Source organism: Lissotriton vulgaris, chromosome 2_1, assembly GCF_964263255.1.
Source record: "Lissotriton vulgaris chromosome 2_1, aLisVul1.2, whole genome shotgun sequence".
NCBI classification, from domain to species: Eukaryota; Metazoa; Chordata; class Amphibia; order Caudata; family Salamandridae; genus Lissotriton; species Lissotriton vulgaris.
The window spans coordinates 719,263,379-719,291,127 of NC_141687.1; the positions used below are offsets into that span (position 1 = coordinate 719,263,379).

At 40.9% G+C, this 27,749-nt stretch overlaps 1 protein-coding gene across 1 annotated transcript in view; it reads left to right on the plus strand.

Annotated features, from left to right (window-relative positions):
- Window positions 1–27,749, plus strand: part of C2_1H11orf16 (chromosome 2_1 C11orf16 homolog) — a 171,762-nt gene that overhangs the window by 64,883 nt on the left and 79,130 nt on the right. Inside the window, exon 4 of the mRNA XM_086955992.1 lies at window positions 26,740–26,968. Within this exon, the coding sequence (XP_086812118.1) occupies window positions 26,740–26,968 (229 nt within the window). The remainder of the gene's footprint in view (window positions 1–26,739; window positions 26,969–27,749) is intronic.

Consider the following 27,749-nt stretch of genomic DNA (forward strand, 5'->3'; position numbering starts at 1 on the left):
TAAGGTTTCAGGGTCAGTTTTTAGTTTGTGGGTAAAGGGGTTTTGTGAGGTTTCAGAGTCAGTTTTCAGTTTGTGGGTAAAGGGGTATTTTTAGGTTTCTGAGTCAGTTTTTAGTTTGTGGGTAAAGGGGTATTTTTAGGTTTCAGGGTCAGTTTTTAGTTTGTGGGTGAAGGGGTTTTGTAAGGTTTCTGGGTCAGTTTTTAGTTTGTGGGTAAAGGTGTTTTGTAAGGTTTCAGGGTCAGTTTTTAGTTTGTGGGTAAAGGGGTTTTGTGAGGTTTCAGAGTCAGTTTTCAGTTTGTGGGTAAAGGGGTATTTTTAGGTTTCTGGGTCAGTTTTTAGTTTGTGGGTGAAGGGGTATTTTTAGAGTTCAGGGTCAGTTTTTAGTTTGTGGGTCAAGGGGTATTTTTAGGTTTCAGGGTCAGTTTTTAGTTTGTGGGTGAAGGAGTTTGGTCAGGTTTCTGGGTCAGTTTTTAGTTTGTGGGTAAAGGTGTTTTGTAAGGTTTCAGGGTCAGTTTTTAGTTTGTGGGTAAAGGGGTTTTGTGAGGTTTCAGAGTCAGTTTTCAGTTTGTGGGTAGGGGGGTATTTTTTGGTTTCTGGGTCAGTTTTTAGTTTGTGGGTGAAGGGGTGTTTTTAGGTTTCAGGGTCAGTTTTTAGTTTGTGGGTCAAGGGGTATTTTTAGGTTTCAGGGTCAGTTTTTAGTTATAGGTGTTCAGGGAAAACATAAATTAAGATTCTATTTAAATTAAATTTATTACATTAAATTAAATTTAATTATATTACATCATTCATTTTTTTACTTTTGATTTACTATAATAATTTATTATTATTTAATGTCCTGCAGTTACTTAAATTAATTGTTATTTGGAGTTGGAAGAGTAAATTTAATATGTTCTGTGTCCTGCACTTACTCTAATTAAATGGTGAATGCTGTTCTAATAGTAAATCAATCACGGTTTTTGAGAAGCAATTACCTAAAGTAAATGGTTATTGGAGTCGGAATATTACAAAATTTAATTATGTGTCTTTCAAATATTGATATTATATGTATATGGGTGTATGATTAATAATTGTTATAACTTCGGTGTATAGTATGTTATTTATATGTGGTATATAGAAATAGATAGAACATTACAGTTATAATACATTTGCTAAAATACATAATAATGATTTTGTCATAGGTAATACAAAATAATGACACCAGTTTTCTTTTTTGTATATTTTTTTATTCAACACTTGAAATATACGATCACATATACATTTTATCAAGCTATGTTTGGTATACATATAAACAAAAAAGGAGGATAATGTTCTTTGAAGAATCACATTTTTGAGTAATTTTCTTGACAAGTAAATTTAATTTGTAGAGAAAAAATTGTTAGTTCACATAATGCAATGTATGATATTATACATACATAATACAATTATTGTTTCTTAATAAAACATCAGACATGTGTAATGAAAAACATAAGTCACAATTTTTTTATACATATTGTGATATACTGATGATGATATTAACATATGAACACTTTCAAATGTTTAATAAAAGATTAATATACTAATGAGAACATGTACATCATCATAAATGATTCTTTTAACATTACAATATTCTTATGTATGATTATTATTATTAATAAATACGTTTTAATAATAACAATTTTCACATATTAGTCATATTGTAAACAATTAAATCTGATAAACAAATACAATATTACATATTTAGTTATATAATAATTTTAATAAATATTACATTAAATATTTATATATTTTCATACTTAATGTAATAAATATTAAAATTATGTAATATATAATTCATATACAGCCAAAAAGATTTTATATTTACAATATACTATACAATTTTTTTAAGAGTACACATAATTTCAAGCTATATATATAACAATAATGGACATTTATAGTAGTACTTTTCACAGTTACATATAATTTGGCTCGTTTATTTTGTAACCACTCTTTGTCTTTTTGCGTTATTTTGGTAAAGGGAAAGTCGCGTTTGGAAGCAGGTTCACTTTTGAGTAGGTACGATTCTACTTTTATATTTTTAAAGTAATGTAAATTACAAATAAAGGTTATATTTTGTTAATTTGGGGTTGGTAATTAAAGTATGACTATTTACATATAATGGAGTGGAATTAATACGTATTTTCGTTCACGACTTTTTGAGCCATTTAAAAAAATTGGAGTTAATGAGTATGTGGTATAATTTTATTAAAATAAAAATTAATAGGATTTTTATGTTTATATATTATGGGATACTCGTTAGTGTTATGTCGGTGTGATTGTTTAGCTGTTTTTTTTTCTCGTATTTTGAAACAGCTATTTCAGTTTCCGAATTTTTTTTTTTTGGGAAAGGAAGTGTGTTTCAGTTGTTAGAACGGAGATGATTTACATTCTTCCTTTATATTTTCAGTTCTGTGAAATATTTTTCACACTTTAAGATAACAGTCGTTATTTTAAATGGCATTTAAATAGTCGTTTAATTTGGATGATGGAGAGTTTTAGCAGAGTTAAACAAACATAAATAATGATTTGTTGGATTAAGTCTTTGATATTTACACATTGTATTGTCGGTAAAGGATTATCTTTATGATGTTTTATTTAAAGGTAAGTTATAAATTTATGTTATTTTATTTGGATGGAAGCAGTTTTTAAAAACAAATATTGTGATATAATAATATATTTATTTAGTCTTTTTAGAATAGTGTTAAAATATAAATTAGACTAAATAAATATTTTTATATTATATTAAAATATGTGTTTTATTACATTAAGGATATTGTTTAATCTCTATTAATTAATTTAGTTATTGCAATTAGTTCAATGTTTTGGCTATCATTTTTAAATATTCCAGTCCTCTTGTTGTAGGATATAGTTGGACTTGCTGTTGAAGATATAAATACATTTGAGCAGTTTGTCTAGAGAGTTTTGGTTTCAGTTGTATGACAGATTGCTGCATACGTAGTTCCTGAAAGCTTTGCTCTTTTTGTATAGCTGTGACTAGCTTGTGTAATGTGGGTGTTGTACGTCCAGTAGAAGAGAGGAAGGCATTGTGCCAACCTTCAACAGCATTGTTCGTTTTTGCCTCTTGGTTGAGTGTTGGTAGATAGACATTCCACCAGGGAATTGCAAATTTTGGCTGGCGTCTGTGGCCTGACCTGTGTAGTCTTCCTACCCAGTTGTCCTCAAAGTAATCTAAAAGTGGGGCGAGTCTTTGCTCATTTTGGGTGTAGAAAGGACTTTCAAGTAACAAATTGTAATGTTCGGCAACATCAGTTACTGGTACATATGCCAGAGCAATGAGATGTTTGATTTGGCATGCAAAAGTTATATTTGTTGCATATTCAACACTAAGGGCAGATTTTTGTAAATGTCTCCAGAGACATTGATTGAAATGAAAATAACATCCTTGAATGGATGTGTGTGGGTAAGTTTTCAAAATTGAATTAATCATAGCTTGCTCGAAGTCTATGATGATTTTCATTGGGAAGTAATCAGAAGTTTGTTCCTTTATGTTTTGTAAGATTTCAGAGTAAGTTGTGGCTTGTTTGTTTGTTAATAAGCAATATATGAAGGGGATACAGGTATTATGATATTGCCCATGAATTGTGTATAACTGGTAGAAAGGTTTTGGGCATATAGAAAAAGTTCCATCCATCATCCAAGTAGTACTTTCAGTTAATTTTTTTATATTGTTATTAGTTGCAAACATTATAATTCTTTTATCCTTGCTATGATTATCATAAAAAATAAATGGCTCGTCATTATGAGTAATTACAAGCTCTGGTGGAATTATGACTTCTTCAAAAGTTTTAGGAGTTGGTATATTGGGTCTACTTGCTTTTTTTGTTCTTGCTATTGTTCTTTTAATGGAAGCAATAGATGGTAGCTGACTTCTTGCTTCTTTGGGAACTTTAGGTAGTAATTCTTTAAGAATTACGTTGGTAGGTAGTTCTGATCTGGTACTTAATTCCTTGATATTCTCAAGAGTGGATCTCACTTTTATTTCTGAGATGTTTGGTGGGTGATTATGTTCAGTGGTATTTATAACACTAGTTTCCCTTGTTGTAGCACGGCCATAGCATTTATTGGAGTAATATTTTGTACACTTCCAATTCACTTTAAGGTCTTTTTGTTTCTCCTGAGTATAAATGTAGCCCATATAGCATAACAAAAATTTGCCTTTCTGAGATGTAATAAATTTTGCATCATCAGTCATTCTTGAGTTCTGGTATCTAGAAAAGTTAATATACAAATATTAATATAATCAGAAATGTATAAAAGATTTTAAATAAAGCTAGTATTCTTCTAGTAATTTACTTACCAGCAGTAATGTTCTATTTATCGAAAGTAGATGCTTGTTCACTTTGATGTTGTTCTTCTATTGGCACGGTCTGTACAGAAATAATTAAGTATGTTATAGGAAAAGTTACTATTTGTTTTTTGGTAACATTTGTTTTACTTTATAACGTCTCTAAAAATAGTTTAGTTTCTTTGGATTTAAACAGAGAAATTTCCAAGATTATACTAACAGATTGATAAAAAGAGTCATTTTTATTTGTAGCACATTCTATAGAGTTTATGAAGACTACTTATGTTTTATTTATCAACTTACCAAGATAATTATATTAGTAGCAGAATGTTTGTTCTTTGATGTGAATTATCTCTTTTCTGTATCTTTGAGTTCTGTTTAGAGAGAAAGTTGATGACAATTACTAATGCGTTTATATGTTATATAAATAATAATCATTTGTTCTAAAGCATTGTTACTTATTTGCTAAAAAGAACCGGGGATGATACATGTATTATGAGTTAAAGCACAAAAAAACATATTTAAGAACAGGAAGATTATAGTAACAGATGCATAAAAAGAGTCACTTTTATTTCTAGTACATTATATAGAGTTTATAAAGACTAGTTATGTTTTATTTATGAACTTACCAAGAGAATTATAGTAGTATCAGAATGTTTGTTCTTTGATGTGAATTTTCTGATTTCTGTACTTTTGAGTTCTGTTTAGAGAGAAAGTTGATGAAAATTACTAATGCGTTTATATGTTATATAAAGAATGCACATTTGTGATTAAGCATTGTTACTTATTTGCTAAAAAGAACCGAGGATGACATATGTATTATGAGTAAAAGCACAGAAAAACATATTTAAGAACAGGAACAAAAATTTTTTTACACAGCATTGTAACGTTTTTTCATCAAAACATTCTGGCTTCACACTATGTATTAAGATTTACAGGCTAAGAAACAAAGTATAGAGTTTTAAATTAGGCCAATAATTGGCAAATAACGTTAAGTAAATGTTAAACATATGTAGATACCTTTTTTAAATGTAAAGTGTCCTGTATCTTGAAGTTGAAGTATAACTTTATTTGTTTGTAGAGTCTGTTTAAAGGTAAAGTACATAAAGAAATAACAAATTAGTTTACAAATGTTGGTCTATAAGTAATAGCAAAATAACATTAGAATTTAGTAACAGAGCTATATGATTACTTACTTGTAGTTTCTGGACGAATTTTCTTGCAGAGAAGAATAGAGATGGTGCTCCCAAAATTGGCAGTATGTGGTCACGAAGAATATTTCCTGCAACTTGTATGGCTGTTTGTGATTGATTTATATAGTCTATGTGTAATTAAGTTTGCTATCTGATTGGTCAGATATGTAAAGACGAGTTACTATTGGTTAGTTTGAATTTTTTTTAAGTTAAATATTTAAGATATATCTTCTTAAATAGTTTATGTTGAAGAATTGAAATGATATATTTATGTAAAAAAATACTTATTAAATAAATAAAGATTATGTAAAATGAGTACTAAGTATTAAATAAGTATGTTTACAACAAGTTTATATAAAAATTTCGTTAGTTGGCGGAAAAAATTTTTTGTACACTAAATGTTACTTAATAATTTGAAATTACATTAGTGAAGTCATTTGAAATGTGTGTATTACGTAGATAATAGATTTATTGGTGTTATATCTAAAAAAAAGAGTATTATTTAGCTATCGATATTTTGATATGTACGAAATTAGTGCTATCGAAATTTTAGTAATCGATATTATTGTAGTGTGTTATATGTAGTATTGAGTGTCGATATAATTGTATTCGAAAATAATGCTAACGATATTTCTGTATACGATATTTTTGTGCATCGATATAGTTTGCTCGATAATATTGTAGTTTACATGTTAAGTATAGGGTGTCGATATTAGTGCTATCGATAATAGAGACTCGATGTTATAGTAGGTCGATTTTTTAGACATCGAAATTCTGTCAGTGATTCGCCTCAGCTACAGAAAAGGGCAAAGATTCTAACTTTTCAATGTGCAACATAGAAAATGATGCATCTCGCATGGAAAGCATGCGCTGCTTGTCAGTCAAATTAAATGGGGCAAATAATGATGACACGTTCACGTAACTCCAAGGCCCGCTTTCAGAGTCTGTAGTGTCCATGCAAACTGCATCACAGAACGCAATTGATTTTGTCCATGGTACAATGCAGACACTTCATCATTCACAATGTCAACTACAGAAGAGACAATATTGTTCAACGTGTAAATTCGGGAAGAAAGCATGTTAATACTGTTATCGACAACTGCAAGCACTTTTTCCAAATTTGCTTGGTCAATTGCCCTTAGGCGCTTAGCAGCCTCAATTTGAGAAAATTTCCAAATTTCATTGTAAACTGCATAAATCCACCGTTTAGACCTACCCTTAGCCGGGCCTTTTATAAAATCATTTAAATCCACATTTTCAGTCAACTGAGACAGATGTAGTTTAACTGCAGCTAAAGTGGAATGTTGTAACCAATTCTGACACAGTTTCCCCACAGAGTAAGTGGTGACAGTATAATCAGTTTTAAAACGGGGATCAGGTCTGACTTGCGTGAACCCTTCAGCCAGACCCAGAAAACGACGTTGGCAAGAATCAGCACTTCTTTGCCACATCAGCCAACCCTTTGGATCCAGACTGGATACATTAAAGGATGAATTGTGTAATAGAGTCTGTAACTCACGAATAGACAATTCAGAAAAATTACCCCAACCTGAATATTCTTCCAATTCGGGGATAATTGGTGTATTTAATTTTTTAGAAGTAGCCAATCCAAAGCATGTTGTTTGGGAAATAGTAGAATTTAGAAACAACATGTGATTCGGGATGAGACATGCACGGTGCAAAGCCTCAGTGCCTTGTACCTGCCAATCTTTGGTACCCCAAACCGATTTAAGGTCAATTATTCCCTTCCAGAACTCGTAGCCATCTACAGCCAATTTGTCTAGAAAGGACTTCGAATACAGCAACTTTGTATCAGTAAGTCTAACTTTGGACATGGACTTTTGTGTCATTCTGAAATAAAATGACTCAGGATTCGATTGATTAAAGTCTGTAAAATAAGTGTATTTTTTCAGAAATGTACTGGAGCTTCCTATTAATGGAGCTGGGCAGTGTTCCCACTGTGTGTAATTCACAGCAACCCTCCTGGAATTCGTCTTATGCAGAAAATGATTACCATAATGTTGGAAGCAAAACAAATCACCATAATTAACAGAATCTAAATATAAGTCCTCAACATCAAAAGCTGCATAATATTTTAAATCAGAGAATAATGCTTCTACGGCCTGAATATCCCAATCATCAGAACGTATATTTTGTTTAATCACATCCCCCATGTTTACTCTAAGCACATTCGGAACATTAATCACTTCAGTGGGCCCATGTATCTGAAATCTAACCGCATCCCACACAATCCCATCAAGGACAGGCCAAGCAGTAATGTTGACTGTATTCAAGTCTCGTTTCAGTCTGTGTGCTGAATGTGAAGAGGAAAGAGGGGCCAATGTTCCATTAAGGTACCGAATTCCTGTTCTTTCTTTGACATAGTGGCCATCGATCAGGCGGAAAAAATAAAACACAAAACCAATTGACATAAAAAGGTAAAATGAAAATAGAATCAACCAAATGTATGTCCAAGGGGGAATTAAAAAAATGTTTTTTAAATAGAGTGGCATATTTTGCAATAGTTGAGGGTTTCTTTGAAAGTTCCGAAACAGAGTCAAAAGAGAATCTGGACTGGTCGGCCAAACGAGTCTGCACATCTGGCATTGATAAATCAGCAGGATAGGTGTAGTTCAGCTCATCAATGTTAGTAACAGAAATAGTATTTAATAAAGGACTGGATATAGCAGGCATCTCGAGGGACACCTCCTGTTCTGCACCAGAAGTAATAGCCAGCACAGAATGTCTCACCATGGAAGGACAGGATACAGCCGGTGTCATGCTATGAAGCATCGGCCACCCTGTGTGTCTTGACATTGTCAATAGAAATAAATCTGTTTTCCTTACGACCTGGAAGTGGTGGTAATATGACTGTTCTTGTGCCCTTCACTCCAAGAACTCGAACCGGTGCAAGATATGAGGGACCAAACTCTTTCTTGTTATCGATCTTCTCTCGAACCAGTTCTCCAACTTGGGGTAGCCAGCCAACTACCGGGATCTGCAACGCATCATCCGATGTGGAGGGCAAATGTTCCTTTGCTAGACTGTCTCTGGCCTTTTGTAGATCCTGTAAAACATTGCAATGTTCATCTACGTCAAAGGCCGTGGCCTGGGCCTTGCAGTCTAGACCGTCGAGGTCAGGGACGTACATCTTGATACCAAAGAGCATTTCGTATGGGGTCCGCCCACCCAGAGACCTTCTAGGGAGATTATTAAGCGCACGCTGCACGCCATTGAGGTGGGCCAACCAGTTTCTGCCAGTGCCTATAACTCGAGCTGTCAAAGATTGCTTTAAGTCACGGTTCATTCGTTCCACTACACTATTGCCCTTGGGTCTGTACGGGGACGAAAACTTGACTTGCACCCCCAACAAAACCATAGCATCCTTATACGCCTTAGAGGCGAAAGCCGGACCCTGGTCCAAATGGAAGGTACCACAGGCAAAAATCCCTACAAAGACTCGCAAATCCTTAATGACAGTCCGTGAATCAGCGCTCCGATGAGGCCAAACCCACACAAAGCGTGTGCATGAATCAACTGCTACTAAGATGTACTTATATGCAGTATCAGAAGAAAAAGGACCGCAGTGATCTAAATGAATGCACCCCAGTGGTTTATTAGAAATGTACAACTGTGTCTGAGGCGGCCGCGCAGCAGTTGAAGGTTTAATCTGCTGGCAAATGTCACATTGAAGGACATGATCGTGCGTCTGTTTGTACAGTCCCCGCCACCAAAACCTCTGTTGTAGCTGAGTTACAGTGGCCGAGACGCCCGCATGCGCAGACGCCACACCTTCATGAGCCGCTGTAATCAAAGAAGCCCTGCGATCCGAGTTGGGAATTAAACGTTCGCCAACTTCAGGAATTTTCACATAAGGAACCTTATCGGGACTTAAGTGGTATGTGTTTTTAGAAGGGAACCCCGCAGGATATTTACTTCCCTTCTCAGTAGCAGCAACCGCTGCCAAGATGTCATCATCTATCTTACTTTTGGACCTCGTGACTGCTGCAACTAAGTATTTTGATACTGCTGACTTCGCTGCTTCATCAGCAAGCGAATTTCCGACAGCGTGGACCCCCACGCGCTGATGGCCAAGAGTATGAATTACAAACACGAGTGGCAACTTCTCTTTGAGTTCCGCCACTCGGACCCAGATCATTTTATGTTTTATAGTGCTACCTTTGGAATCACGAAATTCATTCTGAATCCAAAAGAACAAGTTCTCATTGTAAGACTGGACACAGTAGTAAGAGTCACTTACGATCAAAGTCGTCACACTCGGATCTGCGTACTCCAATGCAAGCATCAGAGCACGAAGCTCAGCTAATTGTGTGGTGCAGTCTCCAAGCGTCTGCGTGTGCACGACACTGGACTTGAACTCATCGTTCACCATGGCACCGACCACAATGGCGCAAGCGGAAACGTAGGCATGTTTAGAGCCATGCGCAACCTGCGCCGAACCATCAGTGTAAATGATGCAATGGAAATCCTCCAACGGCCGCATTGCTAAAAGAGCAGGATGAACAAATTCATACTGTAAGAACTCCTGCGACCGTAAAGTGGCGTCAAAAATAAACGTGACATCCTGGGATGACAAGGATGCAGCCCATTGAATCCACCGAGGGTGCAAAGCTTTAGAATTTGGTACACTGGCTTTCGTAACTGCCAACATGCGCTTTCCCTGTGACAGGGCACATTCCTTGAGAATTGCCATCTGCACAGCCGTCAAAACTTTCTCCACAGTGGAAAAACACAATTCAGCCGAAGTGTACAAGTGCGACTTGTAAGCCATAGGTACTGTATCTCCCTCATTAAAAGTTAGGTACGTGAAACCTACCGTCCCCGGGACAATTCTTATCACCAGGTTGGTCTGGTTATCACGAGTCTGTAAGTATTCAGAAGCGAGCAAATCAGCTTGCAATGACTGCAGAATAGCTGAATGCTCAGGCAGCCAGCATGATTTGGAAAAAGATGGTTGTATCAAAGCATACAAAGGCTTGATACGTTGGGCATATTCCGGAATGTAAGTCCTTCCGAAATTCAAAAAGCCCAGTAAAGACTGTAATTTTTTCAGTGTTGTCGGAGAGCGCAACTGTGCGCACTTCTCCAGGAAGTGAGGAACCAAGCCATTTCCTTCATTAGTTAGTTCATAGCCTAGAAACAACACTGTGTATTCTGCAATGTGCGATTTTGCTAAATTAAACTTGTAACCCATGTCTGCAAAGTTACAAATAATACTGTTCACTCGACACAGATGCTCCCAAAGTTCGTCGTCTGTGAGATAGATATCATCCACATAGGAACAAGCATCTGGGTCGACCCTCTCCAACAGAGAGACAATGCGTGCGGAAAATACACCAGGACTATTCTTATAGCCCATTGGGAGACGCCGAAACATTTTTTGGACTCCGCCGCATGTGAAAGAAGTCCATTGGGAACTTAGACTGTCCAATGAATGGGCATAAAAACCATTGGAAATGTCAAGCGTGGTTTTGAACCGCTTACGCACAAGACTATTTACAAGGGCAGAGCCGTGAGCATTCTGTACTGCACAGTTACGGCAATGCGAGTTTAAATGCCGGTAATCCAAAACCAAACGGTAAGAGCCGTCCGGTTTGTTTACAGTAAAAAGGGGGTTATTCATCGGTGGCACACACGTTTCAATTACACCTTGATATTCCAATTGTTCAAGGATCGCTGCGACTGAAGCTTTGGCTTCACGTCGTATGGGATATTGAGGTTGAGGCTGCGGCTGAGACCGTAAAGGAATCTCGTGGTTTGGGGACAATTTATCCCAGCCACACTGATTACGGTACACAGCCGGTGCAAGCGCCAGAGCCCACTCTTCTGCAAAGTGCAGCGCTTCCACTCTCGAAACTGTGTTCGCGAAACTGGGGAGGATTACCTCCTCCCCTCGTGGAGCTGCGAGCACAAAAGGTGGGGGGCAGTCAGCCTCCGAAAGCAAAATGTCATATGTAGACGAAAGATTTTCCCAAAATACCCCTTTAACGGTACGCTGTATGTCACCTTTAATTAACAGGACAATTTCAAAAAGTCTATCAGGGGGAGCAACTCTTGTATCTGCTGTTTCAATCACAACATAAGTGTCAGTCGCTGTCACCTTCAGTAGTGGACGGAGGGCCTCTCTCACTATGGTAATCTCTGCCGCGCTGTCCAGCAAGGTCAGAGCCCAAGTCAGATTCCGAAGCCTCGTTCTCACAATCTGGGGCATATCGATGCGCTGTTAAGGCTGCGACTTTCTTCTTGACAAACTGCGGTCTCTGAGGCGTAGAGCCCTCCTGCTTGTCTGCATTGTTGCGCGGGCGGGGCTGACCACGTCCTTGCTGGCCACCCCGGCCCCTGCCGCCCCCTCCACCACCGGTTGACGGAGCCGATGAGTCCTGAAAGGAACGAGGAGAGCGTTGGTCAGAAGCCTGAAAACGTTCAGGTGATTTAATCATCGCGCGGTCGCGCAAATCATAAACCCGTTCCGACTGCGCAGGCAACGGAGACGCAGGGCGCGAAACCTGTGTTTGTTGTTGTTGTTGTTGCTTAGCCTGATTCTGTTTTTTAGGCCAATTTTGTTTTTTGGACTTGGGCTGAGCGTTCGCCTACGAAGACTGTCCCTGGGGCTGCTTTATCTCTTTATCAGAAAAAGACTTAAGCCCGTTGGCATTGCGGCCAACCATTTTATATGCCGCCACAATTATCCTTGCTAACTGACGGGGTTTGTCAGCGTCGGGAATCACCGCCAATGCGTTAGCCACCTGGAAATTCACTGCATCACCCTTGACATTCGCAAGGATCAGATCGCAAACCACCTCAAAGGAGCCACACAGTCGCATACCCAACTCAACCGCTGCCTCCGGTCCGTGATCATCTTGAACACGTTTAAGGACCGAAGACAGGTTGGACAAAGACGGGGAGCCAAAGCACCTCGAATAGACCGCTGCAAAAGTCTTACCCCAAGTTTCACAGTCAACAAGCTCAGGGGCCAAATCCTTCGGCAAAGTAAGCGTAAGAATCCGGTGTTTCTCACCAGGATTCGTATTAGGAAACACAGCCTCCAGCTGGTCGAATTTCTCGGCAAGCCAGAAAGGAAAGTCATCCGTATCCTGGGGCTTCTTGCCCAAAACGGAATTCACCATGACAGGACTGATTTTCAAACCAGCCTGACCTGCTTGAAGCTGCGCACCCCTAGGGGCTGCGCCCTGAACATTACGACTCGTGTAATGAACAAGTGCCCTAATCACCTAATCACTTCAACCGCGACCTTGTGAAGACGTCGCAGGCCACCCACGTTACAAGTGGCGCGATTAGGGTGAGGAGTAAATCCAGCCAAAGCGGGCCAAGGTGTGCCCGGAATGGACAAAGGACCTAACCTCGGAGCGGTTAAAGCGTGTGGTAGGGCGCCACCAAACCAAACTCCATGCTGCCAAACATCAATAGGTACTTCCTGTTCTCTGTACGGAGCATATGCAGCAGGTACAGGTGACGGAGTGTACGAGTGGAACACACCAGAATTCGCGTCCACTGGAGGAAATGTCACCCACGAATAAAACAGTTCGTACGGGTAAGCATGTTCCGCACTCACCACCAGAACCACAGCCAAGCCTTCCAAAGGAACATCATAAGTCCGCAAATGATCACGCACCGCAATGCGACTATGCAGCGGGATGTCCACGGCTTGTGCCATGACTGCACAGGAACGTGAAAAAACAAAGATTACTTTGTAGCACAACTGGGTAGTAATTCAAGGAAACCGTTTTTAGATAGATTCAAGCTTGAAAAGACCTATTTTAAAAATAGGTAGGTTTTTCCGACACCGCCGTTTTCCGGAAACGGGAATGAAGGGGTTAAGGTTTGAATGATATACTACTCGAGTGTCATGATATAAGGCCAACAACGTATGGGTGCCATGTAGCAGGGTTTCCGTTCTCCCACAGAACTGTGCCCAGAGATCTAGAACCTTGGTGAATTAGGGTGACCCAAAACTCACCTTAGTATCAGAAATCCCCTTACCGAGCTAGCTACAGTGTCTCATTGGTAATAACAAACTCCCAATGACTTAGACAAACCAGAACATGAACTTAGGTTACCTCAGGTATCGTGGAACACATGAACACTCTTTCCCTCTGTAATCATTTCAAACCACAACGGGCAGTCAAAGAACACACGTGCAAGTTTGAAATATTTATTTTTCAATGCAAGGTTCTCAAACGCAATATCTTATATAATACCAACATACATATTATAAAAATCAGAGTTATCAGCATAGTCACTAATCCATAGTAAGCGAACGGTGATAGCATATTATAATGCAAATCTATAGAAATCTGTATCACCTATATTTCGCGCACCCTATTTAGCATACTACATTATATCTAAGAAGGTCTCATTTGGGTTTTAGCAGGGCGGGCCCATACCTCTAAATGTCAGCAGAAGAAGATCACATCGTCAGCTACCAACTCTCTGCATGCGAAGCACCATCAAGTGTGTTTTTGCATTCTCGGTAACTCTATCTTAAACCCGCTTAGAGCCCAATGTTGGCAGCAACATTATTTGTGTTATGTCTAATGTGGTGCGAGGATCAAGCCTCCCAGCAACCTTGTGTTAGGTTATTCTTAGAGGGTGCAGTTCTCAGTGTGCAGACAGTGTACCAAGTGTACCAAGCACAACTGATATCAGAGCAATAACATATTATTCTCGAATAAATCACATCTTTCGTCTAGGTTGAAAGCTACAATAACAATTATGTGTCGTGTGCAAACTGAAGCCGAAGAAAAATATGTTGTTTAAACCTTTACTAAACTCATGCTAATTTAACACAATACATAGAAAACCAGTAACTATATGAGAGTATCTATTTTTCATGGCTATTTTTAAGTATCTGCCCTGACGGACACAAGTTGGAACCTGTCCTCTTTTCGGGAGCTTTAAATAGTGCAAACACGACCCAAAGGTATAAGACGAATTTATAAGAGCATAGTCAATTAATCAATCAGCGTTTTTTTAAGTACGCTCAAGTCTCAAGGCGCTGGGTTGTTACAGATTGGTTAGCTGAAGAGCCAGGTATTGAGAGCCTTCCTGAAGGTGTTCAGGGTGAGGGCGAGTCTAATGTCTGCCAGGAACTCGTTCCAGGTTTTGAACTCGATGTGAGAGAAGGATCTTCCACCTGCTCTGGCTCTGTGGATGCGCAGGGTTTCGCCAAATGTGAGGTTGGAAGATCAGAGATTTCTTTTGGGTACGGGGAAGTTGATTCGGTCGTTGAGGTATTTGGGTGCGGTTTTGTGTAGGAATTTGTAGACATGGGTGAGGATTTTGAAGGTGACTCTTTTCTCCACGGGGAGCCAGTGGAGCCTTTGCAGGTGTTGGCTGAAGTGTTCATGCCGGGGTATGCCAAGGAGGAGTCGAGTGGTGGTATTCTCTATCGTCTGGAGTTTTCAGAGAAGGAACTTGCTTATGCCGGCGTATAGTCCGTTACCACAGTCCAGTCTGCTGGTGATGAGTGCGTGGGTGACCGTCTTTCTTGACTCCGAGGGGGATCCATTTGAAGGTTTTCCAGAGGATGCGGAGGGTGTTGAAGCAGCAGAAGGTGATGGCGTTGACCTGTCGGTTCACGGTGAGGGATGAGTTGAGTATAATGCCAAAGTTTTCAAGGTTTTTGGCGTGGTTTGAGGGGGTCAGTGGGTTTCCGGGTGCATTCGGCCACCCATGCGGAAGGGGTGTTTCCGAGGATGGGGACTTCTGTCTTCTCTGCGTTGACGTTTAGGGAGCTGTTGGTCATCCAGAATGCGACCTCGTGCATTCTTTTCTGGAAGTTGAGTCTGGCGGTGGCGGGGTCGTTAGTGAGGTAGAGGATGTGCTGGGTATCGTCAGCGTAGGAGACGATGTTAAGGCCGTGTTGTCGGATGATGGCCATGTAGATGTTGAAGAGGGTTGGGCTCAGAGATGATACCTGTGGGACTCCACAGGTGATTCCGTGGGGTCAGAGAGGAAGGGAGGTAGTCTGATTCTTTGGCTGCGTCCAGTGAGAAATGATCGGATCCAGTCTAGGGCTGTTCCTTGTATGCTGGCGTTGTGTAGTCTGGTGACTAGTGTACGGTGGGAGACGGTGCCGAAGGCTGCTGATAGGTCGAGTAGGATGAGGGCTGAGGAGTGGTCTTGGTCCAAGAGGGTGCAGATGTCATCAGTGGCAGCGAGTAGGGCAGCCTCTGTGCTTTGGTTGCTTCGGAAACCGAAGTGGGAAGGGTCGAGGATGGTATTGTCTTCGATGAATCGTGTCAGTTCCCTGCTGACTGTTTTCTCTGCAACTTTGGCCGCGAAGGGGAGGAGCGAGATGGGCCGGTAGTTCTCGAGGTCGGTGGGGTCAACTGTGGGCTTCTTGAGCAGGGGCCTGACTTCTGCGCATTTCCAGTAGTCTGGGAAGGTGCCTGTTTCAAAGGTGGTGTTGATGGTGCGTTGTACTAAGGGTACGATGGCGGCTCTGTGGTAGATGTGTAGGGGGCAAGGGTTGGTGGGGGCCCCTGGGGGGATGCTTTTCATGGTTGAGGAGATGTCTTCAGCTGTGAGCGGCGTCCAGGTGGAGATGGCGGGCTGGCTGGTGTGTCTGGGGGCGGGTGGGATGTGGAGTCAGGTGGAAGGTCGACAAAGTTGTCGTAGAGGTTTTGATCATGAGATGGAAGTAGGTTCCAAGCTTGTCGCAGAGGTCTTGGGACAGGGTGATGTCTGTGGCTTCGCTGCGAGGGTTGGTGAATTCCTGGATGACAGTGGAGAGTTCTTTGGAGTTGGTGGAGTTGGCGAGGATTTTGTTGCTGATGAAGGTCCTGTTCGTGGTTCTGATTTGGTTGTGGTAGTCCATCATGACATCTTTGTTGGTGGTGTGATTTTCTGGTGTCTTGGTGTTTCTCCAGTTCTTCTCCAGGCGTCTGGCTTCTTGGAGATCGGTGGTGAACCAGGCGGCTTTCCTAGGGCTCTGTTTGTCGGGCTTGCGCAGCAGGCGAGCTTGTCCACGCAGTTGGAGATCCAAGTGTGGAGTTCTCAGGCTGCGATGTTGGCGTTGGGTGCCAAAGTGTAGTTTAGTCGGGTGAGGGCGGAGTTGAGATGGTCGTCGGTGACCTTGCTCCAGTTTTTCCAGTTGCATTACTAACCAACACATTCATTTTGTTAGGCACGGGGCGATTAAGTGATTTGCCCAGAATCGCAGGATGTTGAGTGTCCCTGCCGAGACTCAAACCCGATTTTCCAGCTTCGAGGTTGACTGCTCTAGCCGTTATGCCACATCCTCTCCCCTCATCCGCCTTAAAATATACTAATTTTTTATCTAGTTTAGACTTCCCTTTTGTATGGTGGTCACACCTGTTTGCCTCACTTATAAGATGTAAATGTTTACCGATATACGCAAAGTTATATTTAATAATTTTTTACACAATTTGTCTTTAAGGGAGGCATTCAAACATAATCTGACAGTTTCATTTGTAACACATACACTATCAGTCTTTCGACTTTCTTGATAGCCTAAAGACTGAGTTTTGTTGTTATAATAAGATTTCATATAATAAAATGAACGACATTCATGTACTAATGTGAATGAGACACTGACTATGTTAAATTAATAACATATACAAGAATGAATTACATATGGTTTATGCTAACATGTCATAACCCTAAAGAAGCAAAATACTAGTCGCAACCACTTGGCTATGTTTTTTTTGGAAACATTTCTCTTTGATGAATTCATAGAGCATGATTCACAAAGTAGTAAACCTACACTTCGAAATGTACACACACTTGCACGTGTAAAATTATTACTTTTTGGATTTCACAAATATTCCCAGGAAGATGCATGGAGAACTACCCCATATGCAGGTTTTCAGCTAATTCCTGGAAGGTCATGTAATATTCCCAGCTGCATCCCATTTCCACTTTCTGGATATATCCATAGCAGAGAATTAGTGAATGCTGACAAACAGCCGTGTGTGGGCATTCATAAACTTCCAGGGTTACCCATCCCCATACAACCAATTTCCCATGCCCTGAGTGGGATTTATCAGTGCAGGGAGCTCTGCACCCGTGGCAGAGATCTCTGCAAATGGAAATATAATTCTCTTTGCAAATTCCTGGCAAGTATGAAAATGGTAGTTTCCTGTAACAACAAAATAAACTTTTGTGAACAGGGTCCACAATTGTTTAATTAAGTGCTAAGAGGATGAATAATCTAAAATTTGAAAGACTGATTGGAATATAAATTATTATTAGAACTTACTGGTTACAGTTGACATATCACTCTTTCCTGTATCTTATTGTTAATTCTATTCTTGTTAACAATCGTTAATGTAAATGCGTTATCCTGTCATATATTTGTCACTTGTTTTCATTGGTACCTTCGGTCTTTGAAATATCTAAAGAATTGGGGTGCACTCACTGATATTTCTATATTTGAATGAGATTTACTAACTAAACCATATGCGTTGTGCTACACTACATGCTCGTGATGGCTAACACAGTCACAAATCAGTAACAGAATGCAGGTGCCGACCTGCAAGCAGTGTGCACTGTTCCCTGGAAAACTATATTCCACTAAATGAGTAACAAAAATTGATCAAGTAATCTACTTAGCTGTATTTGTATTTTTACTTTTGTTTCAAAAACAATTCACATAAGTCAAACAATTACATCATTGTCTTTGCCTATGTTGTACATATTCATAAGCATACACGTATTCTCTCTAGGTATATATCCATATACAGTCATATTTGACATTGTGACGTAAACACGTTTCTAATGATACCAGAAATCACGAAAATACATAGACTCAAATAACCATGAGATTGTAAGTTTCATAGAATCCGTTTTTGAAACAAAAGTAAAAAAACAAATACAGCTAAGTAGATTACTTGATCAATTTTTGTTACTCATTTAGTGGAATATAGTTTTCCAGGGAACAGTGCACACTGCTTGGAGGTCGGCACCTGCATTCTGTTACATTCTGTCTTTGGCCATTGACAATGATATTGATCTTGACAATTACCATACCAGCGGTCTTGGCCCACCATTAATCACCTCCATGCACCAATGTATTCCTGAGCATGAGACAAAATGTGGTTCATACTTTCCCAATATATGATTTATAGCCTCCTGTTTTCTCCCAGGCTCTCATTGACTATCTGGAGCCAATGATGTGCACAGGAAGTCTTTTCAATTGCTCTTGAGATTTTCCTTCCTTCCATACATACACTTGAAGATCAATGCTTAGTTACACCTGTGGCTACGTTATGTGGTGCCAGATGGGAGCCCAAACCTCTCCTTCACCCTTCCTTCGAATTTGGAACTTACACAGGTGTAATTTCAGCAATGTATGGAGAATAGGGAAGGAATACGAGAGAAAAACCGTATCCTGCTAAGTGGACTTCGCTTCTTCATAGATGCTGGTATGCCCTCTTCCTTGGCCTCCCTGATTACCTAGTTCAGCGCCTACAGGTGGTACAGAACTCTGCCGCCCGGGCTATCTTTGGCCTGCGTAGACGAGCCCGAGCTTCCGGGCTGCTGCAGGCGCTACACTGGCTGCCTATCCGGAAGCGGATCCAGTTTAAATCCCTGACTCTGATGCACAAAGCCCTGTTTGGATCAGGGGCTGGATACTTGTGGCGGAGACTGGCCTTTTATCGACCAGTCCGCTCTTTGCGCTCGGAATCCCTTTACAAAGCGGTGGTCCCTCGGGTGAGGAAGGCCCGCACGGGAGGGCGCTCTTTCAGCTGCAAAGCTCCACAGCTGTGGAACTCGCTTCCTCTTTCGCTGCGCAGCACTGCCAATTTGTTCCAGTTCAGGAAGAGCCTGAAGACCTGGCTTTTTAATCTTTAGGCTGTTCTTATTGTTTCAGTTTCAGTTCTTTTTCTCATTCTTTTTGCTGTGTTGTGTTATTTTTATTCTGAGCTGCAGGTGGAAAGCGCCGGGACACTCTTTTCGAGTAGCCGTGCGCTATACAAGAACGCTGTAACATAACATAACATTCTATTGTTTACCTTCTAGGGACCAGGCTAGAACATGTAATTAATGGTGGGCTGGACAACTGAAAAGTGGGTTGGTCGTCATGCGATATCTTTTGCAATGTTACCTGTGATTGGGCAAATTGTAAATAGTGGGTGTTTGTCCAGAATGTGATTTTTGGCATAAAAGACGATGTCTCGCCTTACGAATTTGAGCAGTCTCTAACAAACCTACTTGTGTTGTACTTCGTAGACTTCTGTTCCTGGTTGCAGCCAATAAATTTGATCTTTGACGTCACCGAGAAGTATCCCGTGTCTCTGTATTCTAAGACAGGTGAACCCGAAGATTTTGGGCATGCCCCTGGCGCCGCTGGGTTCTAAAACCCGGTTCTTCAGGCTGTCCCAGCAAACACAAGAAAACCAAAAATGGGCATTAAACCACCTAACAAATGGTTCAACTGTCTTTTTGCAGAGCAATCTAAAATGCACATTGTGCAGGTCAGAGTCGTTAAAAGATAAACTTCCTTGTGAAAGATTGGTAACAAAACAGCTGTCAAGTTTCCTGGAAATCAATAACCTACTGGACGTCTCCCAAACTGGTTTTAGATCAAATAACAGTACCGAGACAACGCTCTTGGCTGTGATGGACGATATTCGAATGCAGGTTGATAAAGGCAAAACGGTCGCCCTAATACTACTTGATTTATCAGCGGCGTTTGATACAGTTTCTCACAAACTGCTAATACATATGCTAGCCGCAAAAGGAATACAAGGTAAAGCCCTGAATTGGCTGGAGTCTTTTCTATCGAATAGATCCCAGTCCATTTGTTTAGGTAACTTTACCTCTACTCCTCGGAAGATCAAATATGGGGTGCCTCAGGGAGCAACATTGAGCCCAACATTGTTCAATGTATATGTTTCCTCATTGGCGTCGATAGGCAAGAAATGGGGCATCAATATCTGCTCTTACGCTGACGATACTCAGCTGATGGTAACCCTAAATGGTGCAAATGACGCCAAAAATAGACTGCATAACTGCTTGTCAGAGCTATCCAATTGGATGCATGGCCACTATTTGAAACTAAATGCTGACAAGTCAGAAATCCTCCTTTTCGGCGGAGCAAAACAGCTTTGGGCTAATTCTTGGTGGCCAAATACCTTAGGCACTCCACCAAATCCAACTTCGTCTGCTAGAAACTTGGGAATCCAGATGGACACTACTCTGTCTATGAAACACCATGTCACCACAATATGTGGCAAAGGATTTGCCATACTAAAAATGTTGAAACGGGTCTTTCCCTGGATTCCACTGAAATGCAGACAGATCCTAGTCCAGTCTCTACTAGTTAGCAGGCTGGACTATGGTAATTCGCTATTTGTTGGTATGTCGGACTATTTATTTTCAAAACTACAATTGGTCCAGAATGCGGCAGCTAAAGCTGTCTGCAACAAAAGAAAGTATGATTCAGCTACCAACTGCTTGAGAGCCTTACACTGGCTGCCTATGAGACAAAGAGCTTCTTTCAAAATGCTACATTGCTCATAAAACTTTACACAATACTGGTCCTTACATTCTGCGGAATAGAATTAAGCTCTATGCTCCAGCGCGGAACTTACGCTCACAAGCCTCAGCCAAAGCAGCCACCACACGGATCAAGTTATCCAGGATGGGTGGACGCGCCTTTTCGCACATTGCTGCCAAATGTTGGAATGATCTGCCCATCGACCTCCGACTTACGGACTGCTACCCTATCTTTAAGAAAAAATTAAAAACTGCATTATTCCCTATATCAGAATAAACAGTGGTCTCTGGTAATTGCCCATGGTTTACTGCTCAATATTGCAGCGCCGTGATATCCTGGTTGGATGAATGTTGCGCTTTAGAAGTACACATAACAATAACAACAATACAGGAAAGGCTACCACAAATGCCAGAACAATACAAAAAAATATGACTAAGCAAAGGCAAGTCAAGTCAACAAAGATTTACTTCGATATAAAATATCTTAAAAGCAATTATACAATTAAAAAACACATTTCATAATAAATACAATTAAAATAAACGTCAATAATCATTGTTACAATAAAAGAGTAAAAATGTATTAAACTGTATCAGCTTTGTTTAAAGACTAGAAAATTAATAATCGTGCATATTCACTGTAGGGCTTTTGATCTTATCAGCCAGGCCCAACTTAAGAATTTTGCCACCCCACAGACTAGAGTTGTATTGACATCCGTTTGAAGGATTCTGAGGGCAATAGAGTGGTTCCTGATTTGAAGCTCTCAACACACAGGTTTTAACCATTTCATTGTAGGTTTAGTATAGGCTGGACATGCAAAAAAGAGATGTGGGATATTTTCAGCAACACCTACACAGTGAGGGCAATCAACAGGAGTTTGGTGGGGAGGGCTCCATTTACTCGTGCGTTCATGTACCAAATCTGAATTGGATAAAGAGAGCCCTATCTCTCGGTTTCTGAATGAAGTCGAGGTAGAGCTCAAGGCTCAAGGCGAGGCACCAACTTGTGTTGGCGAAACTCGTCGGTCAGTCTACCTAAATTAGGATCTCTATGTTCCTGGTCGTCGATCCATGCCCAAAATGCTCTCTTAGTTTCTCTTTTGGACAGCGGGATCCCTGACTCCCATACAGTTTTAAGGCCAGTGACCGTGAGGAGCTTTTTTACGTTTACCAGCCAACCAATCTCATGAGATCCTTGTAAGTTCATGACTTCTCTAAGGCCATCCACATATCTAGATAACTCAGGGGTGCGCCCCAATAAAGGAGAGGGTGCAAGATAATCAAATCCCTGATTGAACAATGACCCAGGTCACTCAAAAGCGGCTTAGTGGGGGTCCCCCTAGGTAACGAAACAAGTTCTCTAAAGAACATGCCCGTGACAAGCCCATCTATTTTGCCAAAGCCCCAGAGCTCGGCTCCATATAGTCCACAGCCACAGCCTTTGCAGCATAAATCTCCAGGGCTGGGGCAATCGGCCTAGAAGAAGAGGCGCAATGTTCCCTCCCTATCATGCCCACAACCCTCTTATGGCTTAAGGCCATTTTCTTAATGTGTGGATGCCATTTCAGGTTTTCTGATATTCTAATCCCCAGATAATCGAAAACTTTCACACGCTCTAAGGGTACATCATCAAGTAAAAGAGTCGATTTGGACGACCTACTAGGATTGAAATAAAGGAGCTTCATTTTCGAAGTATTGATTACTAAGCCCCTCTCTTTACAAAAAAGGCAGAACCGATCTAATAACTTCTGTAATCCCGCTGGGGTTTTTGATATCAGCAGTGTGTCGTCCGCAAAAAGTAATGCAGGGACTTTATCACCTGCCAGCACGGGAGCGTCGGCGTCAATTTCCGATAGAAAGGAAACAACCCTGTTCACAAACAACGTGAACAGGGTTGGCGCCAATACGCATCCCTGGCGGACACCTCTGTTTACGGGAATTTTATCCGTTTTTTGTTCCTGGGTGCCCCATCTAATGCGGGCATAGTTTCCATCGTGCATACGGGCCAGGAGATTCAAGATGGGCGGGGGAAAGCCCATCTCCTGTAAGACCAGCCATAGGCGGTCTCGGGGAATCAGGTCAAAGGCGGTCTTTAAATCAATAAATGCTAAATAAATACCGCCAATGGTTACCACCTTCCAATATAGGAGTACCAGTCTGAAGGCCTGGTCTATCGTACTTGTGCATGCCCTAAACCCTGCCTGGAATTGTGAAATAATATTATTCTCCTTGGCCCAGGAAAGGACCCTGCCGACCACCTTCTGACCGGAGTCAATAAGACTTATTGGGCGATAGTTGGCAGGGTCCCCCCTGGACCCCTTCTTGAAAATAGGTATCCCTTCTGCTCCTTTCCAGGACTCTGGGACTGGAGATCCTTCTAGCAAGGCATTAATCAGGAATGCAAAATAGGTTGCCCATTGGTCGGCGTTTGCTTTAAATAAATCACCCGGTATACCATCTTGGCCCGAAGCCTTAGCTGTAACAATTTTGTTTATGGCCACCACCACCTCTGTTTTCCCAATGGGGTCAAAGGTGTCCAAGGAGATCGTAGTGGATGCCGTCGGGCGACTAAGGGGCCCAGAACTCTCCAAAATGTAATTTCCTGCGTAGAGACTCCTAAATGGTCAAACCACTCCCTATCAGTAATATGGTTAGGGATTTGATCCGGTTCGCGGCTATTAGACCTTCTTAGCAGGGCCCAGAAGAGCTCGCCATTCTTAGATTGGCTCGCCGTTTTTAGTCTAATCCAATGCGATTCTTCCCAGGCCCTTTTCGCCTCTAGAATGGCTTGTCTATACTGTAGTCTTGCCATACGCACCTCAACAGTATTGTGGTATTTAATGGCAAGTATCAATGCTGTCTTTTTCCTTCGACAATCCTTATTAAACCACTTCTCCATTGGCTTAGTGGTCAGGGAACACTTTTTAAGAGACGGGGCCTCTATAAAGAGTGAACCCATCAAATCAATTGTTTCAGCGTGAATTGTCTCCACCGCTGGGGACCCAACCTCATTCGTGCAAACAACAGAAAGCTTAATGGTCTGATCTCTTAGAATTTCCCCTAGAGCTGTATTTTTCTGCTCATTCAGGACAAATTTTGGTAATTTAAGAAACCTTTGGCAATTGGATGGTATAATAGACTTTGTTAGCATCCCAGGACTAATGGCAGGGCAGTGCTCCCTATTTTGCCACAGTTCCACCATGGAAAGAGATAGAGGATTATGATCACTATCAATAGATGGTACAATAATCATATCGCTCACATATTTCCATAGCCTCTTATCAACCAAAATATAATCAATTCTGCTCGGGCAGGACAACCTATGATATGTATTAGCTCCCATAACATCGGAAGGTGTGCGCCTGTTAACAGCTCTTAAACCATATTCCAACGTCCGGGCATTCATTTGAATGACCACCGGGGACCATTTCTTCACTGGGGGAATCGATAATGAAGGTATTCCCCATCTTGCATCTTCATCGTGGATTCCCAAAGTGTCATCAATTGCCAGGGGTTCGAACGAACAGTTTAGTTCGCCAGCAACCAAGATAAGGGAATCAGAGGGAGAAGAAAGGAGTACTTCAGACAAGATGGAAATAGTAGAAGATTTGGCCCCCCCTTTTGTGCCTCTTGCATAGATGTTGAAAAGTTCCAACTAAGCAAAGGATATTTGCAAATCCACAAACCACATAAATGGGTTTACCAAGAACTACCTAACCCAGATGACCTGATGATTAACCCTGGGCAAAGCACTATGCTACACTCGTGTAGTTTGCGATGTTCCCGCTACATCCCACTACGCGATTTGCACATAGCAAGGTGCAAACATGCGCAGCATAGTGTAGCGTAGTGCAGCAGTAATTTTTTGCTTGCTCGCGGTCCTCAACGTCAAGTTGGCGACCGCGAGCAAGCAAAATGACATCCCGGCGAGACTTTTTCCTCGTTCGCGATCAGCAACATCAAGTTGCCGATCGCGAGCGTAGAAAATAAACCTCCTGGAAGATTCTCAACGTGGGGAGGTCAGGTTTCTCATTGCGGGTGGGTGCGTAGGCTCACGACCGCTCTAAATGAGAAACTTCCAGTCAGCGTTGAGAAAGCTGCAGCTCGAGTAAAAATCTACTTGAGTGGCAGAAAACTACAGCTCGCACTGTGCAAGATGCCGTTTTCAATGATTGCACAGTGCCGGATGCTTGTCCGCACTGTGCAATCATTGAAAACGGCATCTTGCACAGTGCAAACAGGGTACTACGCAGTTCGCGTAGTGCTACGCGTAGTTCGCCGAGTAAAAAGTGCACTTCGCATAGCTACACGTAGCGATACTTCGCAAACTACGCCCAAGGTTACTGATGATTACCTGTTGTTCATCACAACAACATTCTGAAGATCTGCTGGATTCCTTCAAGATCAGCAACATCTTAAACTCCGAACTAAATAACCCTGAAATGACTTACTATCCCCAACCACATCTTGTTTCAATCATTTTTAACCATCTTCGTAGCCTAAGACATCCTAGATTTGCCTTATAAGACAAAAGCATCTTGTCTGTCCATGGAACTGTGCCAGTTGATAGTTATTAACTAAATCCTGCCCTATATTATTGGAGCTATCACAAACATGATTACTGCTTTACTCAAAAGGGAAGTGGTCACTTGCCCCCTGAAACATGACATCTCTGCCACTCTTTGAAAAACACAATAGACAAAATGATCTTGTCAAATTATTGCCACATGGCTAAGCCACCATAGTCGAGCAAGATTGGTTGGTTTTATCATGCCGTGCTGTTACGCTCCCTGATGTGGAAGGATGGAGGAGAGCATACCCACCCTCTGTTCCACCTCCAGCCTCTACATAGATACTTTGACCAAGACAGAGACAAGGGATGGCAAGGGATGGCAACTTCTGTTCTGTCTTTGCTTCGATGACCTGCAGTTGGAGTCTACAACTGATATCATAAAATAATGTATCTACTGAAGTGGCCCTCAAAAACAGTCAGACACTCCAGTGCTTTTCAATGAATATTTAGTGTTTCACCATTAATTCATTATCAATATCACATCAGAAACCAGGAGATAAGAGAAAGCATGTCTAGCCACCTTCAGCATTCTAGGAATCTACTAGATAAAGATATTAGCAGGGCACAAAAATAGTGCGAATTAATCCCAAGATGTACAATAGCTATATTACACAAGGGAGCGAGAACTCCTAGGCAGTCACCCCTGCAACCATTTTGGGTCCATCCTGGACAAAACTAGTCCGGCACAAGCTATGCATTGCGTGATAGTGCTTACATATGTCCTTTGATAGGGTGGCCAGAATTTTAAAGCAAAAACAGGGGACATTTCACAAAAATAGAAGAAGGACTACAATTTTACGTCAAGCGAGCGCACAGAATGACAGCGCTCTTCAGTAAATTTTAAACCCAGTAGCTTGCCTGTGAATTAAATTGCTCTCTTGGAACAACTGTTAACTATTCCAGCTTTGTAAAACATAAAAAACACACCTCCCCCCATTTTTAGTCGACCCTCTCCAAAAACAGGGACATGAGCTAATTCTGCTCAGAGACAGACACTGCGAATACAATCAGTCATACTTTTTGCACATTCCATTTCATTTGAGCCCATGTACAATTTGGACATGAAAATCATGTGTTTTTTTTAATGAAGGGTCATTGCAACAATAAGCATGTCAAGATTAACAAAGTTTCTTTTTTTTCTTAAAAAGGGGGAAACAGGAATGTTCCTGGTTGAGTTTTACAAACAAAGCACCGTTGGTGAGAAATATCAAACATTTCTGCAAAAGACGCAAATTGATGACATCATTGACTACTCCAATGCCGTCCAACATTGCATCGTCCCTGGTGATAAAGTGCTGGCTCCCTGGGAAGATGAACTCATAAGATATGGCCCTGGGACTGTCACACAGGGCATTGAGACAAGGGATCCCTTAAGAGGTATGAGGAATAAGAAACAACATTTATTTTGGTTTTATATTCCCACAAGTCCATCACATGCTTACCTTCAGTTTCAAGCAAAGACACGTATTGCTGCTGAAGAATGACATCTGACCAAAGTATGAGAAAAAAGCATCTTTGTAAATGGAAACTTGTTTTTCCTCTCAAATCCAGCTGTGTGTATATTAGACTAGATGAACCTGTTTGGAGAGCACACTTCAGACCTTTTTTAGGTAACTCCAGTAGGAGACACCCTCATTTCCCCAGCTGACACCTGTTTCATCTGAGAATAAGGACCTGATTTAGTGTATGGTGGATGGGATACTAAATAACAAACATACACAATATCCTGTCCACCATATTACAAATGCATTGTATCCTCTGGCACGTGTTACATGGGAGATAGGTTATCCTTCATGCGTGTGACGGAGTATCCCATTTGTCAAACTCGTAATCAGGAACCTCATTTTGTCAAGGCTGAAAATATGCATAAAAGTTACAGTCAAAAGCCAACTCATATAAACAATGGACAACTATTATATTGTGCTAGAAATAATTAATGTAATTCCTAATAAATCCAATATACTAAATATTCGTATTGCTTTTATAGCCAATATTATAAGGGCCATCATTTGAAGTCCCACTATGTGGATCTGATATATGTGCAATCTAAACTGATGGTGAAATATCAGTGGACAGTAAATAACAAAGTCCTGCGGTGCGTCCCAATTACTCAGATGGAATCGATTCTATCTGTAGATTGGTATGGAAGGAAACAACT